Source organism: Lotus japonicus, chromosome 3 (assembly GCF_012489685.1).
Source record: "Lotus japonicus ecotype B-129 chromosome 3, LjGifu_v1.2".
Lineage (NCBI taxonomy): Eukaryota > Viridiplantae > Streptophyta > Magnoliopsida > Fabales > Fabaceae > Lotus > Lotus japonicus.
The window spans coordinates 1,959,836-1,980,508 of record NC_080043.1 but is presented as its reverse complement, the minus strand read 5'-3'; the positions used below and the strand labels follow the sequence as shown (position 1 = coordinate 1,980,508).

At 37.4% G+C, this 20,673-nt stretch overlaps 2 protein-coding genes across 2 annotated transcripts; one reads left to right on the top strand and one right to left on the bottom strand.

The window, feature by feature from the left end:
- The first annotated feature begins 12,271 nt into the window (after positions 1-12,271).
- Positions 12,272-16,252, top strand: LOC130709496 (protein NRT1/ PTR FAMILY 1.2-like). The gene is made up of 4 exons (XM_057558863.1): positions 12,272-12,631; positions 12,907-13,124; positions 14,090-14,637; positions 14,924-16,252. Exons 1-4 carry the CDS (start codon positions 12,535-12,537, stop codon positions 15,936-15,938), a joined length of 1,878 nt encoding a protein of 625 aa, XP_057414846.1. The 5' UTR covers positions 12,272-12,534; the 3' UTR covers positions 15,939-16,252.
- Positions 16,253-16,303: 51 nt separating this feature from the next.
- On the bottom strand, positions 16,304-19,503 carry LOC130709497 (uncharacterized). The gene is made up of 2 exons (XM_057558865.1): positions 19,344-19,503; positions 16,304-17,276 (listed from the first exon to the last, which is right to left on the bottom strand). Exon 2 carries the CDS (start codon positions 17,194-17,196, stop codon positions 16,540-16,542), a length of 657 nt encoding a protein of 218 aa, XP_057414848.1. The 5' UTR covers positions 17,197-17,276; positions 19,344-19,503; the 3' UTR covers positions 16,304-16,539.
- Positions 19,504-20,673: the final 1,170 nt, after the last annotated feature.

Here is a 20,673-nt window from a genome sequence, read left to right as displayed (position 1 = left end):
AGTGTGAGACAAGAACTGATCAATCCTTCTATTCCAAGCTCGAGGAGCTTGTTTTAAGCCATAGAGTGCCTTCTTAAGTTTGAGAACTTTATGCTCACTCCCTTTCACTTCAAATCCAGGAGGTTGGGTGATATAAACTTCTTCTTCCAAAGGGCCATTAAGGAAGGCAGACTTGACATCAAGCTGCCATAGATTCCAACCTTTCCAACTAGCCAAAGCAACAAGCAACCTGACTGTTTCCATTCTAGCAACAGGGGCAAAGACTTCAGAATAGTCTAGACCTGCCTTCTGCATAAAACCCCTTGCAACCAATCTGGCTTTATGTTTAGAAATTGAGCCATCCGGATTAAGCTTGATTTTAAACACCCATTTCACTGAAATAGGAGTTTTCTTGACTGGTAAATTGACCAGTTCCCATGTTTGATTCTTCTCAATTGAGTTGATTTCTTCCTTCATGGCTATCCTCCAAGTCTCATTCTTTATGGCCTCTTCAAAACTCACTGGATCTGAATCAGCTAGCAGAGCCATATGAAAAATGTTTCCTTCTTTATCAAACTCATGTTCTGCAAGCATTTGATAGTCACTGAACCGTGCAGGTAGAGTTCTAACTCTAAATGGTATGGAATTCTGAACTAGCTGTGGATCATGAGGTTCTAACTGCTGTAAACCTTGATCATCATCCATATCAGAATCTGCAGCATCTGAATGACCCAATTCCAGTTGCAATTTCTGCATCTGTCCAGCAGAAACTTCAATCTCTTTGCCCTTCCAGACACTGTTTTCCTCAAACAAAACATCTCTGCTAAATTCAACTTTTCCTGTTCTTGGGTTGTACAATTTATAAGCTCCAGTTGAGTTATATCCAATGAACACCATAGATTCACTCTTATCATCCAATTTCTTTCTTTTCTGATCAGGTATATGTTTGTGGCATAGACATCCAAAAACTCTGAGATGCTTAACTGAGGGCTTCTTTCCAGTCCACACAGCTTCAGGAACTTGTGAACCAAGAAACTTGGTTGGGCACAAATTTAAAACATACACAGCTGTCATAACAGCTTCACCCCAGAAGCTATGTGGTAAATTTTTACCCTTAAGCATGCTCCTTACCATATTCAGAACAGTTCTATTCCTTCTCTCAGCAACACCATTGTGTTGTGGTGTGTATGGTGCTGTAATTTCATGTACAATCCCATTCTCTTTGCAGAAATCTTCCATCTCATTTGAGCAAAATTCCCCACCACCATCAGTTCTAAACACTTTAATACTTCTCCCAGCTTGTTTCTCAGCCATGATTTTAAACAATTTAAAAGTTGAGAACACTTCACTCTTAGCTTTCAGCAGATAAACCCACATTTTCCTACTGAACTCATCAATAAAAGACACAAAATATCTACTTCCACCCTTTGATGTAGTTTCAAAAGGGCCACACACATCAGAGTATATCACATCAAGCACAGCTTTAGATCTAGCAGGTGTATAAGAACTGAATGATGTCCTGGATTGTTTGCTAACTAAGCAATGTTCACATACCTTTGAAGGAAGCTTAATCTGAGACAAACCACGAACCATGTCCTTGGATTGGAGAGAGCTCAGATCTCTGAAATTCAGGTGACCAAATCTGAGGTGCCAAAGCCAGGATTCATCTTCCAACTCAGCAGACAAACACTGTGAGTCAATGGCATTAACTCTCACTTGAAAAGTCTTGTTCTTCGAAAGAGGAACCTTCAGAATCAATCTCTGACAGGGATCAAACACCTCAAGATACCTCTTAGCCATATTGATAGAGAAATCTTTATCAAGCAACTGTCCCAAACTAATGAGATTGCTCTTCAGTCCAGGAACATAGAAGACCTCTGTGATTTCAGCATCTTTACCAACATCTCTTTTCACCAGAATATCACCAACACCTTCTACTGATAGAATTCTGTCATCCGCAAATTTCACTGTACTCTTCTTGCTTTCATCAAAATTGACTAACCATTCTCTGTGCCCAGTCATATGATTCGAACATCCAGAATCAAGATACCAAATTCCAAGATTCAGATCACCCTCTTTGGTTACCATCATGAGAGAGATTGGCTCTTCATCCTTGTCATCACCATCCTTAGCAAGATTGGTTTTACCCTCTCTGGTTACCATCATGAGAGAAATTGGCTCTTCATCAGTGGCATCACCATCCTTAGCAAGATTGGCTTCACCATTGGACTTCCCTCGAGAGTCACCACCACCACTTGGAGCCTTACACTCAGAAGAAAAATGACCAAATTTATTGCAATTATAACATCTAACCTTCTTTCTATCAAACTTCTTCTTGCCAGTGCCCTTGTAGAATGAACCACCCTTCTTTGATGATGATTCAGGTTGATCTAGATCATCTTGATTCTGACTCTGGCTTTGATTCTGACTTGATTTTCCAGAAGGCTTCTGATCTTTGTACGTTCCTTTACCATGATACCCCCCTTTCCCAGATTTCTTGGAGGTGTATGCTTGCAATGCTTGATCCTGAGATCTTTCATTGGTCCTTTCCAGAATTCTTTGCTCGTGGGCTTCCAGAGAACCTTGCAAATCTTCAACCTTTAGTGTTGAAATGTCCTTTGCTTCCTCAATCATTGCTACCACAAAATCGAATTTGGGATTTAGGGTTCTAAGAACCTTTTCGCAAATATCCCTATCTATAAAGCTCTCTCCACATGATTTCATCAAATTGGTGAGGGCAATCATTCGATCAAAGTAGACAGAAATCTTCTCAGTCGATTCCATGTGCATCAACTCAAATTGACGCTTCAAGGTTTGCAACCGAACCTTCTTCAACTGATCTGCACCCTCATGACACTTTTCCAGAATTTGCCAGGCCTCCTTCGAAGTTGCAGCTCCTGCAATCTTCTCAAAATGCGCATTGTCGACGCATTGTTGAATGAAGAACATCGCCTTGGAATCTTTTATCTTCAATTCCTTGTGTGCAGTTCTCTGCGCTGGTGTGGCATCTTCTGCGAGAGGGGTGAGACCTTCTTGAACAATCTCCATCACATCTTGATAGGAGAAAACGGTCTTCATCTGAACTTTCCATCGCGGCCAGTTCTTGCCGTCAAGCACCGGAAGATTCGCCGGTGCGTTGCCAGTGAGGTTCATCCTTGGATCGGAACCAAAAGCTCTGGATACCAGTTGTTGGAGTTCAGAGAAGAATAACAGAACGAGAGAGAAAGAGAGAGTGCTGGAAGATTAGAGATAACAAATGAAAACTGATTATTGATTCATTAGTTACACAACACTGCAATATGCAGCTATATACAACCCATAACTTGGGCTCACACTCCACTGGGCTTTTACATTCAACCAGGCCCACTAACTAACTACTACTGCTAACTTGGATTATTACTTAACAGGTATTACCCAAGATCTTCTCTAATGGAGGCCAAGTTAGAGTATCAACCCAACTTCTCTTGGAGGAGTATTTTGGCTGCAATATATGTGCTTGAGAAGGAAATAAGATAGACTATTGGCAATGAGGACCAGAATTTTTCATGATTAATGTCTTCCCAAGCAAGCTCGATTTCGTATTTGGAGTCCTCAAGGTAGCCTCCCAAGGGATGCTACTGTTAGTTTGCTGATTAACAAGGAGCATGCATGTTGGCATAGGGATCTAGTTGAATCATCTTTCTTACCTTTTGAGGCTGAGCAGATTCTGTCTATTCCTTTGTCAAGGAGATTACTTAGTGATATGTTCATTTGACATTGGTCTAGAGATGGTAGGTACTCTGTGAAGTCAGCTTATCATATGCTGAGTCTAACCCCTGATAGTGGCCCTTTAGGTTTTGGCGGCCATGCCTTTCACTTATGGAAGGATCTATGGAGAGTTATGGTTCCAAACGAGGTTAAAAAATTTATGTGGAAGTTTCTAAATAGAGTGTTGGCCACAAGAGTAAATCTCTAGAGGGAGCTTTGTTTCCAGATTCTGTTTGCCCTGTATGTCTTGATGCTAATGAAATTATGCAACACCTTTCTCTGGAATGTGAGTTTGCTAGAGCTTTGTGGTTTGGGGTTGGCTTAAATTATATAATGCTCACATATTCTGATGTGTTGTTTGGTCAAATCTTTGCTTAGCAAGAATGATTTTGATAAGATGTATATCTTTTGCCATGTTTTATGGTCAATTTGGAAGGCTAGGAATGATTGTTGCTTCAATAGTAGGAATGTTGACCCTGTGAAATGCTTGGAATCTGTTGTTTGTTTTGAGAGGGAGTTCGTGCAGAGCAATTATGAGTCTATGGTTTGTAAGGAAAGGCAGAGAGCAAAGTCTTGGGAGCCACCTCCTGCTGGTTCTTTTAAACTTAATTAGATGCTGGTGTCACCCAAGGTTGGTTGGGCTATGACTGTATGATTAGAGATTATTCGAGTTCTGTTGTTATGGAAGCTTCCCATAAGGTTAGAAGGTGTGCTGATTCTGCACTTGTAGAGGTCCTGACTCTGATATGGGCTCTTGAATAGGTTGGTCAGCATGGCTTCTTTGAGCTTCTGATTGAGACAGATTCTCTTATTACTGCTAATGGTTTTCAAGCAAGAAATCTATTTCCATAATTGCAGTTAATTATAAATGATTGTCACCTTTTGGCTAGTGAGTTGAAATTTGTTTTTCTTTCTCACATTTATAGGCAACAAAACGGTGTGGCTCATCATGTTGCAAAATTAGCATATTCTTTTCCTAGTTCAGTTTGGTTGGGGTATGTCCCACTTTTCATCTTGGATGTAGCTTTGACAGATATTTCTCATTAATGCAATTTGAACCTTACCTTAAAAAAAGTTAAATTTTAACGGTGTTACTAAGTTAAACGAATTTACTTCAGAAAAATTAAGTTAAATGATTTTTCTATTTGAGTTTTTTTAATCTTAGATGATTATATAAAGAAAGCACAAAGTAGAAAATAATTTTTTTCTATAAATAAATTTCTTGATTGAAAATTATATTATTTAGCACATTATTACATTTAAAATATAAATTTTTTTTACACTTAGCTAATATCATTAGTTCATATTAGTAATCTTTTCATATTTCCTCTTGTAATGAAACTTTTCGTATTCTTTCTCTTAGCTAATATCATTAGTTCATATTAGTAATCTTTTCATATTTCCTCTTGTAACAAAAGAAAAATATTAGCAATCTTTTTTGTTTTCCAATTGAGTTTTTTTTTTTCAGTGAGTAAGTAATCTTTTCATATGTATGAGACTTGTTTTTTTTTTAGCAGAAAAAACCAGGGGAAAATCACCAAAACACTAAACTAAGGGAACCAAAAAAATGTATTTAAGACTAGTTAAAAATGAAATCCACTATTCCATATTTCTGATAGATTGAAGAAAGTTTTAACTGCCAATGACATTGTCATTTTAGATAAGCAATGATACGTGTCACTACTTGTTGAGTGGAAACATGCTGGGGGAACACTCCTAGGTGCGGACATGCTAGCCCTCAAATAACATCTTTGCTGATTATTTCTACGGATCCTTTCCTCGACATGCATCCTCCCGTGGGATAGGGCGGTCGCTATAGTACTCACAACTGCTACTACTCTATACACAAGAATTGGAATGACAATATTGCCCATAGTATTTTGGATAACATAAATGTCAAATATGAGTTGTAAGGCTGACAACAAATTCATGAATCATATATCCATGTTATTATCGAAAACCAAAATATCAATAACCATTGGTGGCTATGATAACGCAACATATGAACGCATAGAGTCAAATGTTAGCATCGAAAGACCTTTTTGGGAGGAGGTCCAGATATGCAGCCAACATAGTAATCACCACAGTGATGGAGGAACTAACTAGATAAACCCAAATTTGAACACACTTAAGTGCCAGAATTGATTGTTGTCTTGAGGCAATGTATTCAATGACCGTACTAGAGACATCCCGAAGAACAACATAAATGGTAAAAAGATGGCTACACAAGTCGTCAATGAAAACTGCACATTTAGTGTTGCCCCAACAAACCTCACATGCAACACTCTATTTTTTCCCATGAGTCCAAATTCTTTTCTTGCATACTTTCATTTTATTTTCATTTCTTGCAAATGTAAGGAATGCTTGTTCTTTTTGCAAAACTACAAATACCAAAAGATGCAACCCAATCTCAGCCTCTACATACATACATACATACATACATACATACATACATACAGACAGACAACACCTTCATCTTCATTCTTCACCCGACCACTCGTCCATTCAACCATTACCACAGTACAACAATGTTCAACTCGTAACAAAAAAAATCAGGAAATACAAAAACTTCAACTTCAAATTCAATAAATGAAATCATCACATTCAATGTGAGAAGAAATGCATAAAATCATATCGTATTAAGTCAGAAAATCAAAAATTCAACAAATACATCAGTACAACCATCTTCAACCAATAACAAAAAAATCTAGAAATACAATAACTTCAACCCCAAATTCAATTAATGTCAGAATCATCACATTCAATGTGAGAAGAAAAATAGAAATTCATCTTGTATCAAAAAAAAATTTAACAATTACCTCCGTACAACAACGTAAACCCATAACAAACAAATCTAGAAATACATCAACTTCAACCCCAAATTCAATAAATGACATTATCATCTCTGAAATTCAACCATCACATAAGTACAACAATCTTCAAACCATAACATGACAGACGACCATGGAAACTGCAACTTCTGTGAGAAATCCAACGAATTCCAAGAGCTAGCAAATTTTGTGAACATCACTTCTTAGCCCCCTGCTTGTTCTAGGATCTGCCTTCTCCGTCTCTCCCCCTCTTGCAAGGAAGGAGTATGTTCCTTCTTATTCCTTCATCTAGTTCTTCACGCGACAACCCCGATCTCTCGGGACCTCTAGTTGACCGCCACTGCCACGGCGAGACTCTGCTGGAAAAACTGGGCGGCCCATGCTTGGACGTCGTCACCTACATCATCTTCTTCATCAACATCCATTATCAGGTTTTCAAAACCAGCTCCATTGACATGAAAATGTACATCCCCATATGCATGGACATGATTTTGTACCAAGCCACCTACTCTTTCCCTTTTGCAAGGAAGGAGCAGGTTCCTTCTTCCTCCCTCATATGGTTCTTTACGAGACAACCACAACCCCTTAGGACCTCCAGGAAGCAGATCTTGACCACCACCGCAACAGAGAGGCTACTGGAAAAACAGGGTGGCCCATGCTTGGAGATGCACATCCCCATATGCACGGACATTATTTTGTACCAAGTCATCCCCTTGAAGAACTACATTTCCTTGACCAAGCTGATTAATAGCCCTACTTCTCCCACGACCACGACCACGACCACGACCACTAGGGAGTGGGGCCGCGATCCAGGCATATGTAATGTTTGCGTCATGGAGATGTTGTTATGGAGGAGATGCCGAAATTGACTGGTCAATAACAATGCAGAGCTTCATGGCTTCGTGTATGTAATATGTTCATATAACTGAAAAGCATCAACATCATACTTCGATCAGGACTCGGAACAAACAATGGATCATGAAACAAATTATTGGGAAAATTATTTACCTTCGCGCTGATTCTTTGTCTCCAATGGCCTGCAGAAAGTACGAGCAAATTTTGGTTTGCAATCCTTTAGTTTCTCCAACAGTTTACCAACACGTTCAATATTGAGGTCAAAGTCATCACAAAATACTTGTTGATGCTCCACTCGGGCAAAGGCGACCGCGTGGGCAGCCTCATTTTCATCTCGATGAATCTTCAGAAAGTGACAATAGTGAAAGTACTCAGCATTTTTCTTCATTGCAAGTAGCAATTGATTCTTTTGATGATCACGATTTACATGTGAGCTCTTTAGTGCACCAATGTTATTGTCGTTATCCGAGAAAAATTTCACATGCTTGTATTCCTTCTCCTTGGCAAACCTAACCGCTTCAGCAACACCTTTCTTCTCAACATACGTGGAATGAAACTTAGCTTCATTATCATTTTTTAAATCTGTTGCAGAGAGCAATCGTGAGCGCCCAGCTATGAAATTCCCCTCCTTATCACGAACAATGATGGCAATGGAGCACCTCCCTCTAAGAGTGCTTGCATCAGATGTTATAACCATTTTTTTTTATTATGCATATGCGAGATAAATATTTCGTTCAGGTTTGGGGGCTCATCAGGCAAAAAATGTGCATATCTAACATTGAAGAAAAAGCTCTATGGTCGGTGGGTGTTGACATCCCTTTGGATCCTGTACCTTCCAGCAATTTGGTTTACGACCATTGAAAGAAGAAGAGAAGTTGTTGAAGGGTAAGAAAGTTGTTGAAGAGGAAGAAAGGTTAAGATGGCTAGGGTTCTAGGGTAAATCATGTATCTATGTAAGAATTAAGCATATAATTATCAATCACATCTAGCAGCGACTAAGTTCAATCACGTGGAATATTGGAGGGAATATAATTACACGCACCATTGCTAAAATAAGAACTTCTAGGAATCTCAACATTTTGAACCAGTCTCAAATTCATAACTTGTACAGGAATATGCAAATGAATATCGATTTTTCTGGTTATTTGTCTCTCTAAAAGAATGCCTTATGACTTATTTTATTTGGTTATCTGTGCTTAATTTTGTCATGCATATTAGTAATTTTTAATTTGGATTTTTAATTTGTTATATGCATACACAAATAACTAAATCATAATTAATAAAAATTGATGCAATGCAACCTCATCACTCGCATGTTTCAGATGTGTCCCCATTGGTGTGAAATGAAGAAGAAAGATCTGAATAATTAGTCAACAAAAAATTGCAGCCCAATCCTGAGACACGGATTTGCGACAACAACGGCTTACAAAAATCTGAGATACTGGAAAAGAGCCTCTGTAAGGTTAACCTGGAATGTTGATGGTTCCAGGTTGGATAAGGGCACCATGTGGACCGGTGGGCTGGTCAGGGATCCATTGGGAAAGTTCATTTTTGGGTTTGTCGAGCCGTTCTTTCCACCACCTTGTGTTATCGGAACCAGTGGTAGGGCTTAAACTCAAGCCATGTATTTGGCTAGAGAGTATTCAGATTTTTTGGAGCAACACTTGAATTTGGGAAAGATGAAGTGGACATACTATACTGATTTGGAGACTTCAATTGATTTTTACACCGGTAAGAATACACCAAAGGACTTTTTACAAAGGGAAATTGTGAAGGGAATTCACATGTTGGATCAAGTGAATCCAGGGAGGCATATCCCCATCCTCCGAGAAGATAATGAGGTCGCCAATGACATCATAGTTGTAACACGATATCGGCTTAAACATCCGCTCGGGGAGGAGTATTTTGTACCACCTGATGATGACCATTTCATACCTTGCTCAAAGATGATCAAAAGACATTCCCACCTAGCCTTAAGCACTGGGATTAGTACCACTTGATGATGACCTTTTATGTAACTCGCTGGAAGCTGATCAAGTTTCAAACACTGGATTAGTTTTCTTTATTTGACTAGTTTTTTTTGACAGACACAACTTTTATATTTTGAGTTTGATTTGATGGGATGTAATGAATTAGGATTTGGTATCTCATTTTAACTAGCTTTTTTTGACAGACCCAACTTTTATATTCTGAGTTTGATTTGATGGGATGTAATGAATTAGGATTTGGTATCTCATTTTAACTAGCCTTTTTTGACTGACCCAACTTTTATATTCAAAGTTTGATTTGATGGGGATGTAATGAGTTAGGATTTTGTATCTAAAAAAAATTTCAGGCTAGACGGTTGTGGGGATACCTTGGTCAAGACCATAAAAAAAGGAAAATGATGACAAATATCTTCAAGTCAAAAGAACTTTGAACAAATATGTTTTATAACCAAGTAGCGCATATAAAGCACTACTCCCATAGTAAGTACATTAGAAACTAGTTCTTCTGCGCACTACTCTGCGTCAGACATTCCTTGCTTGTTCTTCATTGATCTCAATTGGGACAATCTCTCCATTCTCCATTGATTCAGCACCATACTTGTTGTCCGGAACGACAAGTAACATTCCAGCCAATTTTTCCATCTTATAAGTCGTTTCCTTATCAATATTACACCAAAATCCAAGGCTCAGCCCCTCTCACAAGACAAACTGTAAATCTTCTGCTTGGCTTCGCCCGAACTGGCAAGAACTTTTGCGAGGGTTTCGATGTAACACTTGATCATCTGCTTTTTTATGGCACCCTGACCGCCGAGATTCCCCATGTAGATGAACCAATGTTATTCGTCGCAGCCGGCTGGCAGACGACTATATGAGTTGGCCGACATTGTGCGTTTTTTCTTCTCACTTCCCGACCAAGAGACGACAAAGTCTTCAGCAAACTGAGGACTTAACTCCAAACAAAGAAGTACAATCTATTAACACTCCCAACACTGACCCATGTTCCCATGTGATCTCACTCACCAATCAATTAAATAATATTTTTAATTATATATAATCATATATGTGATGAACATTACTCACGAATATTAACCTAGCATAACATAGACAACCATACACATAAGTAGGGGTTAAAAAACATACGCAACAGTAAAAGAAAAAGAATATAAATATAAGACTCTACGTCGAACAAAAAAAAAGACTACAATGTATAAAAAAACACTACAGAAAAAAAAAAACGCATGTTGTTAAAGACTTCTGTATAAGACAAAAAATGATAAAACTTCAACGGGCCCAGTCCATATGCAAGAGGGAAACACTAGGCTACCCTCTTGGCTTTCCTTCCACCCACTTGTGCGCCATACAGTGAGAAACCAGCCACCTTCCTACTTGCTTCACACAGATGCACTGTCAATCTCTTCTCTGCTATTTTCTTTTCCCTTTCACTGGTGGACACCCTTCTATGGTCTCGTCTGGGATTGTTTGGAGGGAAAGCCCCTATTTCGTGGATCTTTCTCATAGTCTCTCCCTCTCCCCACTGTTCGCGAAAAAATTTAAGGCTCACATGGTGAGACACTGCTCGCGATGAAACCGCGTTCGCGAGATGGTCAGACTCACGGTATTGACTTTACCTGTTCAGACCGAGAACCATCGATTTTGACCGGTTTCTTCGGTTCTTAACCGGTTTCCAACCGGTCCTCATACAAGTCGGTTATACGAACGAACCGAACCGACCAAGGTCCTGATTCCCAATCAAATCGGTTGAACTGACCGGTCTAGTCCGGCTCTGCAAACAGTGAAAATAACTGTTTAATAAGTACAATTCATCAAACCGAATATGCCTTCATTAAAAAAATATGGACTCCCAGTTTAAAAAATTATAGATACATTTTATGATATATTTATAGAATAGCTGCCTCCATAAAAGTTATAAAATTCATTATCTCAATTATAAAACTTTAATTATTTACTAAAACCTTTTCTTTTAAATTGAAATTGTAAAAACGCATGTTATTTTTATAATAGGTACCCTAAAAGTGATACTTCCTCCGTCCATAATTATAAGCTAAAGTTGTAAAAATCACGTTTATTAAGAAAGTCTTAATTGATGCATTGATTTTTTAAAAAAAGGTAAAACTTTTCATGTCTACCCCTATTTAAGATAACACTTTTTAATCATTATACTACAAATAGTGCTCCACTACCAATAAATGCAAGGATAATATGGAAATAAATATTAGCTTTTACAACTTTAACTTATATTTAGTGACAAAACATAAGTCTCAACTTTAGCTTATAATTAGGGACGGAGGAAGTATATTTAAGGAATGAAAAGTGCATATATGTTTGGATACCATTTGCGTACTTTTTTATAATTCATAAGAAAAAATTTATCCATTTTTTACTTTGAAATGCGTGTTGGGATCAACTTGCACCGTTATAAGATACATTCACACTTTGCCAATTGCCAAAACCAGAAAATCTTCATCCCCCTGTTTTTTTTTTGTGATTAGAAAAATAGAAATAGCACAGTTGATGACTCAATCATTAGAAGCAAAGTTTGACTCATGAGTCAGACACGCATCATATAAATATGCACCATGCAGGGCAATTAATTAGTGTTGTTGTAGCATACATTATGCCGATTTTTCTGTCTGTAATTCATGACAATGTTGTTCAAGCGGTGATTACTATGAACTATACCAACAATTTATTTAACAGAACTTCATTAAAAAAAATTATTAATGAAAAAATAAGATTAAATCGAATGAGAAAAATAAAAATATTTAATTAAAAATCATCGCTAATGCGTGTGTCGGAAAAATGTCGACTCAATACTGAATGAAAACGTGTAACAGCTCTATTAACAATCATGTGAGATGGACAAGCATATTGCATTCCAGAGATGCAGTTTTAGCAGGGACAGTATGAACACACATGGAGTTTGATTGTCCCACTCATGACTCATCGCAAGCTCTGACATCACTCCACACTTCTCTGTGACTGATATCTATCTACTTCTATCTAAATCTTCATGAACATAAATTGCTACTTATTAGTGTTCTCTTTCTCTGTGCTCTCTTCAACTTATCAAAAAGAGACTCAAGAGATACATAGATAGATAGATAGTAATCAAAATGGACAAGGAAGTTGAGCTTGCTTATGCTGCAGTTGAAGATGAATCACAACCACAGAGGCGCAAGGGTGGTCTAATTACCATGCCTTTCATTATTGGTTGGTACACTTTTGCTCATATCAAACATAAAAGTTTGATTTTTTTTTTTTTACTTTGAGATTCATTTTTTTTGGTTTTTTATTTGATTGTTATTCAAGAGAAGGTTTGATTTTTTTTTTTTTTACTTTGAGACTCATTTTTGTTGATGGGTTGTTGTGCAATCTGGTTTTTGATTTGGTTATCAAAGAGAAAGCTTGGATTTTTTTTTTCTTTTTACTTTGAGACTCATTTTTGTTGATGGGTTGTTGTGTTTGGTTATTGATGTGAATTGCAGCAAATGAGGCACTTGCAAGGGTAGCAACCATAGGCCTATTGCCAAACATGATATTGTATTTGATGGGGACTTACAGGCTTCATCTTGGCACAGCAACTCAGATACTTCTCTTGTCTTCTGCAAGCAGCAATTTCACGCCTGTGGTGGGTGCTTTCATTGCTGATTCTTATCTGGGTCGGTTCCTTGCTGTTGGATTAGGTTCTGCCATCACTTTGCTGGTATTCATTTTCTCTTACTTTATTTTCTGATACATGAACTTTACTTATCTCTTGACTTTGTGATTGGAAAATGGTTGTAGTTTTCATCCTTGTTGCTAACTTGCTATCTGTCAATGAAACTTGAAGAGCAGGTACTCTTGTTTAATAATGATAGCATGTAGTTTTTTTTAGGATAGCAGTAATGAATTGATTTTTTGGTGCATGAGGTTGAGCTTTCCTGAAAAAGAAGATAAAGCTGGTCAACCACTTTTGGTTTTTAATATTAACTATGACAGCAAAGTTCATATAAACTTTCTGATTCTGTTCAAGGGTCTCCTCGAACTAAAATCCCTTTCTATGATTCAGAATTAGAATGGTTGATGACATGTCATATTCCCTTGTTATATGAGAAAGAATGAAAATTTGCTCTCATAGTTTGATGTTTTCAGAATATTGGATAGGTACAACAGAAGAAAATAGTTTTGTGTGAATTGTCTTGCTCTATTACATATAATGATTCCATTGTGGAATTTGTCAATATTCTAAAATCTCTTTGGTTTTTGGAATGAATGATCAAGGATGTTAGTAAACATTCAACTAAGTCCATGGAAACTTAAGTAATATCAATGTTCTGAAAGTAGTGCTGCAGCCTGCAATCACACAAGTCATTCCTTAGAATCAATCCTCATAAACAAGAATCACTTTCAGGTGCTTAGAGAATAAATTTTATTCCCAAAATCAATTCTTCGAGAAGCTAGAGATAGTAGCTTTTGCTGTAGACATAATCAATTCTGTGATTTTATAGTTGGATTTAAGAGCATTTCCCTATTGAAGTCACTTTTCCCATAAATGTGTCCAAACATAAATCACTTCACTTTCAAGTCACTTTAACTCACTTTTACCATAAATTTTACCAAATTCCATTTTGACAACGTTGATCCAAATACGCACTCGGTAACATTTTCATTTTTTTTCTTTGGTATCAGGGAATGGCACTCCTCTGGCTAACAGCCATGACCCCACAGGCAAGGCCTCCCACTTGCAACCATGCAGCTGAAAGTTGTAAATCAGCAACGTCAGGGCAAATGGCAATCTTGCTCTCTGCTTTTGCTCTCATGTCCATTGGAAATGGTGGCCTTTCATGTTCCTTAGCATTTGGTGCAGACCAGGTGAATAGAAAAAACAACTCCAATAACCCCAGGGTCTTGGAAATATTCTTCACCTGGTACTATGCTTCTACAACTATTGCTGTCATAATTGCCCTCACAGGAATAGTATATATCCAAGACCATCTTGGATGGAAACTTGGTTTTGGAATTCCAGCAGCGCTCATGCTCTTATCTACTGTCTTCTTCCTCCTTGCTTCTCCACTTTATATAAAGAACAAAATACAAACCAGCTTGATCACTGGATTTGCCCAAGTAACTGTTGCTGCATTTAAGAACAGAAAACTTTCATTACCACCTAAGAACTCGGCCGAACTTTACCATCGTAGGAAGGATTCAGATCTTGTTATTCCAACTGATAAACTAAGGTAGAACCAACTTACCATTCTTTTAGTTTCTTAGCTTGCTTGGATACATACCAAATAGCACTTTTTGAAGCTTATCTAGTACTATATAGAGCCTATGTCAATACATACCAAAGAGCACTTATTGGAGCTTATCTATGTGAAGATACACTACATAGGCTCCAATAAGGGCTCTTTGGTCTGCATCCAAATAGGTTCATAAGCTCCAAGTGCTATTTAGTATTCCAAACAGGATCTTTGCATCTTTTCTGTGGAAACATTTCATTTCATCCCATGCTTTATTTTCCAGGTTTCTAAACAAAGCTTGTGTCATCAAGGATCCAAAACAAGATATAACCTCTGATGGGTCAGCATCAGATCCTTGGAGACTTTGCACAATAGATCAAGTAGAGGAACTAAAAGCTATTATCAGAGTCATTCCCTTGTGGTCTTCAGGGATCATGATGTCCCTTAACATTGGAGGCTCATTTGGATTGCTGCAAGCTAAATCCATGAACAGACATATCACCTCTCACTTTGAAGTTCCAGCAGGGTCTTTCAGTGTAATCCTGGTAGCTGTAATATTTCTATGGATAGCTCTCTATGATCGCGCGTTTCTTCCTCTAGCATCGAAGATCAGAGGAAAACCAGTTAGGATCAGTGCAAAGAGAAGAATGGGAATTGGATTGCTTTTCTCTTTTCTCCACTTGGTAACTTCAGCAACCTTGGAGACCATAAGGCGAAAGAGAGCAATTGAGGCGGGATATATCAACAATGCTCATGGAGTGTTGAACATGTCGGCAATGTGGCTGGCCCCTCAGCTTTGCTTGGGTGGCATAGCTGAAGCATTCAATGCAATTGGTCAGAATGAGTTTTATTACACTGAGTTTCCTAGGACTATGTCTAGTGTTGCTTCTTCCCTTCTTGGACTGGGAATGGCTGCAGGGAACATTGTATCTTCTTTTGTATTCAGTGCTGTGGAAAACATTACCTCAAGTGGAGGAAAAGAGGGTTGGGTTTCAGATAACATAAACAAGGGTCGTTTCGACAAGTACTACTGGGTTGTTGTTGGAATTAGTGGTCTTAATTTAGTGTATTATCTAATATGCAGTTGGGCTTATGGACCTACTGTTGATCAAATATCCAAGGTAGCTGAAGAAAACGGCTCCAAGGTTAGTGGAGAAATTGGCTCAAAAGAGAAAGAGTTAACTGAATTGCAGAACGTGGGTCAGGTTGATAAAGTCTCGAAGATTAGTGAAGAAAATGGCTCCAAGGAGGAAGAGTTGTCTGAACTAAGGATTAATGGGGTTCAGGATGAACATTAAACTGAAGGCTCCACAGAGATAGAGGTGCAGAAGAACCAAATATTACCTGGTTGATATGTTAAACACCAGTCATATTCTTTTTTCCATGTTTAGACGAGTAGTAGTCGCAATATGAATAGACTATAGTGTATGTTTACAAACCCTTCTACAATTGATTATGAAATCCGAATTAGTTCTTGGAAAAAGCTTCTGTGGTAGCTTCTATGTTTCAGAATTAATTCTGATTGAAGAGAAGCTGTTCCGAATACGCTATTTAAATGTATCTCTATGTATAATCAATTTATGTATGAAGATGCAGATTAAAGTTTTTTTTTTTTTTTTTGAAAACCAGATTAAAGTTATTCAATATGTAGTAAGCAAATGGAGACCAAAAACATGAATAGTACTTTTATTCCATCAGTAGGGAAACAAAGGATGTTTAATAGCTACACAACATCAAATTCCAGTTTAAGCTGAAAGTGAGCACAACTTTAAAATAGCACTAGCAAAATTTCCGGTATCCTTCCTTGGCCAACTATATTAAATTTTCTAAATTTCAGATCACTTATAAAAGTTCTGAATACTAGGAGAAACATCTCTCAGAAAAACACAATAAATCACGTTATTCCATGACGACATTTGCACCAAGAGCTTTCAGTTTCTCTATTATCTGTTCACCTTCTTCCTTTGAAACACCTTTCTTTATGATAGAAGGTGTTTTTTCCACTAAATCCTTGGCCTCTTTCAAACCTAGATCAGTAAACCCCCGGACCTCCTTGATGACTTTAATTTTGGAAGCTGCTTCATAGGACATCAGTTTCAATTCAAATACAGTTTTTTCTGGCTTTTGCTCCTCCTTGGCTGCGGCTGGTGCTTTTGCTGCCATTGCAGCCAAATTTGCTGCTCCTGGTTTCATATATCCAATATTAGGCAAGTCCTTTATCCCCATTTTGTTCATCAGAAGGAGACCCAATTCAGCACCTTCAGCTAGCGTTAGAGATGACACTTCATCAACAAGCCTGAAAACCCTCTCTGATGGAGGGCCACGATGGTCAGTAGGATCGAATGTGGCAGGATCAAAATCAGCCGGGAGACTTCTTTGATCAATTTCCACTTCCTCTACATCTTCCTCTTCCTCTTTCCTAGCAGCTTGGCCAAAGTTTCTTGAAAATACATTTAATTTCCTAGCATGAAGCCCCACTACAGTTGTATGAAGAGGTTGAGGTTGTGCGTGTAAAACATTGGGTAAATAATGTTTTAATCTTAAAAACAAGCTCATTCTTGGCTCGTAACGTTGCTACCTCTCTAATCAGCACAGCATGACAGACATTGTGAACTCCTCTTCCAGAAATAGATAACCTGACAGCAGAACAAAACAGAACATCTTGTTATATATATTTTCATCCAAAGCTTATCGAAATATTGTTTGTCATATATAGATCAAATCGTACATAAGTCCTCAAATATTACATTGATAGGAATAAATTACTATGTCTAAAATGAATGGTGCCCAACATTATGCATATTCCAAGGCTATGGATAATTTCAAAAAAGTAAACAGTTCTTGAAGCATATCAAAACTATGCGAAGTCTACAGCTTAACAGAATGGAAAACACATGAAACAACAATCACACTACAAAAAAAAATTTCTAAACCTAGCTGCCAAATAGGCATAGAAATAAAGTAGGTTCCGGCTTCCCTCGTCCTGCCCTATCCTCGTCAAGGGTGGATAATAGATATCCAACTCTGCCTCCAATCCAATGGTTACCAGGTATGATCAGAACCTGCCAACCATTTTCTATTTAACTCAAGACTAACATGTCAGCCATCTGGGTGCTAAATAAGTAGGATCTCCAGCATCAAGTTAAGGCATTGCACAATATCATGACAAAAGGTGTTGGCTCAATTTAAACAGAAAATTAAATCCCATTTCAGCAACAAAAAATCAGTTTTACTTTCACTTGAATGACTATACATGTATAATGTAAGAAGTGATGTAACAAAACGGCTACAAGTTCATGATAAGAACTAGCTATTTAAGAGAATAAAAGGAAAGCTACTTCCATGACAAATATCTACTTCCAGACACCATTTTTACATTATTGATTCATACTTTTCACCAACCGTGTAATTCTGACTTGCAATCTTCTTACAAATCTTTATAAAAAAACGAGTCCCTTTTTTATCTTCATCCTTGTTGATTCCCATTCCACAGTCTCTTTACTAATATCAATGAATATATTTTCTAACATAAAAGAAAATCGACTTCCATGACAAAATCTAGTTCCAGAAACCAATATCACATAATTTTTTTTTCATAACTCAATATCACATTATTGATACATACTTTTCACCAACTGAGTACTTCTCATTTGCAATCTTCTTACGTTTATCTTTATAAAAAAACGAGTCATTTTTTTATCTTCATCCTAATCAACTCCCATTCCATAGTTCCTTTATTAATATCAATGAATATTTTTTCTCACATAAAACCTGGTTTATCAAATGTGGTTCAAGTATTCAACAAGTAAAATAAAGAGTGCAAATTTTAGTAACACTAATACAATTGAATACTCCACAATATCCGCATAAAGCTCATGCCAGCTGAAAACAGAAATAATCATGTAGCAATAGAAGTGTGCCAAATAAATAGAAGCATTTAAAAGATTATTACTAGTACTACTAACTAGGCCCCGTTTGGAAAAGCTTATTTGAGCTTATCTGATAGCATAGACTCTTATGCCAGTGTTTGGGAGAGCTTATGCAAACAGCTTATGACCTACCATAAGCTGTTTTGAGCTTATTTTCATAAGCTACTCAGGATAGCTTATGGAAAAGAGCTTATGCTTATATATAGCTTATTTTCAATTTATTTCAATAAAAAATTTAAAATAGCTTATGAATAAGCGATTATGTCATAAGCATAAGCGCTTATGACCATAAGCGCTTAATTAAGCTGTGTTTCCAAACGGGGCCCTAGTCTACTACAGCTTAAGTGATTATCTAAAAACTAACAACAATAAAGACAGGGTTGCTTAATCTCAAACACTACAATGAAATGGGCCAATGTAAGACCCAGTGAAATTGGTTACCAATGAGCAATTGCAAGTTTTGTCAAATTGATAAATGTAGCTATCTAACTAGGGATGCTTGAAATCCATTCCCAAATTTCCACCCTCCTAAGCCTTTTCCTTTTCCATTCTCTCTGGTGTGACCAACCTAATCTAAGCAATTAGCATCAATGTGCATATGGTGTGGAATCTAATTGAGTGCTTGTGTGTGAGCATGATCATGGAGACAAACGAGTCGTATAAGATGGAAATGAAGATCATTTCAATTTTCGACACAGAAAGCATTGAAATCCAATCGAAAAACAGAGAATCGAAACAGCACATCTGAGCATCAAAGCCAAAACAGAGCATTACCGGAGCTGAAACGAGAGGCTGAGGTGAGGCCGCGCCGCCGCCGTCGTCGTCGTCGTCGCCGTGAGCCTGAGAGGAGAGATGAGCTGAGTCTGAAGCAGTGAGCGTGTGGTGAGTGGGTTGTGAGCGTGGTGTAAACCTAATGGGCCAAGTGTGGCCTAATGTAAATGTCTCATAGAGAAACTTAGAGTAATGGGCCAATGTAAATTTCTCATAGCCCAATGACATATTATATAAAAAAGGAAAAACTAGGAATAATTTAGAATGTTTTTTATTGTGAAAAAACGTATTTTAAATTCAAAATGGTGTTATATAGTTGTCTTCTTTTTTACATTTGGAAAACTACCCCTAGTTCTTTGAAATGCAATCTTATGCTGTGATAAATATCCCCGAGTGACTTTTCGTCTTCCCCTAACAACACATCGCGCCACGATTTTGATGGTGGATCCGACCCAACCTCTTTTTTGAATGGATGGTAGATTATACTTTTTTTTATTAATTATCTCATGATGGGTTAGACACAGTGACCTTTATCTAATGAAAGAACCTCAATCTCATCTCATAATATGTTTTCCATTAGGCCGCTTATGTGGTGTCAAGCAAATGTATTATCAGATAGAGAACAATTCAACTCTCTCTAGCGTTCACGTTACTCATGGAACCAAGACCAGAACCATGAATTTCTAAGTCATTCTAGGTGCACAATTTATTTTTACTATTGAAAGTGTAAGATGCTATAGTCCGCATATACATGCGTTAGAAGTCTCACCTTAGTTAAAAATATGACAGATAACCTTTATAAGGGATAGAGCAACCATAAACTCCTGAATTAGCTTTAAAGTTGAATTAGACTTCTCAAATTTTAATATAGTATTAGAGCGGAGACCTCTCTAATGGAGGTTTAAGAAATATGTGGGTTAAAAATATGATCCTCAAATTTGTTTTTATTAGATTCCGAGAAACTTCGTTCGTTGCTACTTGCTATGAAGGTTTATACCATGCTAGCTGATGCTAATCTGCATAATTCATAATTCGCGACATGCCATCATGTGAGTGTGAATCGATGCAAATTAATTATAGGTACGAACATATGATGGTGCAAATGGTATGTGATTGAGTTTAGACTTTGAGTCCTTTAAATATATAATTTTAAATTTGATTTTTAAATATGTTTATAGAAGGAAGAGAAAAATATTATGTATATGTACGGACTTCAATATCTTTCTCAATAACTGATAAAGAAAATGGGAATGGATCAGTATAATACTATCCAACTATTGGGTGATCTTACTTAATTGGCACAACACTTTGCAGTCAATACCTAGGAGAAAGT

What these genes read in the sequence shown, in the direction of transcription:
- LOC130709497 (XM_057558865.1), bottom strand. Translation starts at nt 17,196, where the DNA reads ATGAGCTTGTTTTTAAGATTAAAACATTATTTACCCAATGTTTTACAC.
- LOC130709496 (XM_057558863.1), top strand. Translation starts at nt 12,535, where the DNA reads ATGGACAAGGAAGTTGAGCTTGCTTATGCTGCAGTTGAAGATGAATCA. An exon ending in GTTCTGCCATCACTTTGCTG is followed by an intron (nt 13,125 to 14,089) that starts GTATTCATTTTC and finishes CTTTGGTATCAG; the next exon opens with GGAATGGCACTCCTCTGGCT. An exon ending in ATTCCAACTGATAAACTAAG is followed by an intron (nt 14,638 to 14,923) that starts GTAGAACCAACT and finishes TTTATTTTCCAG; the next exon opens with GTTTCTAAACAAAGCTTGTG.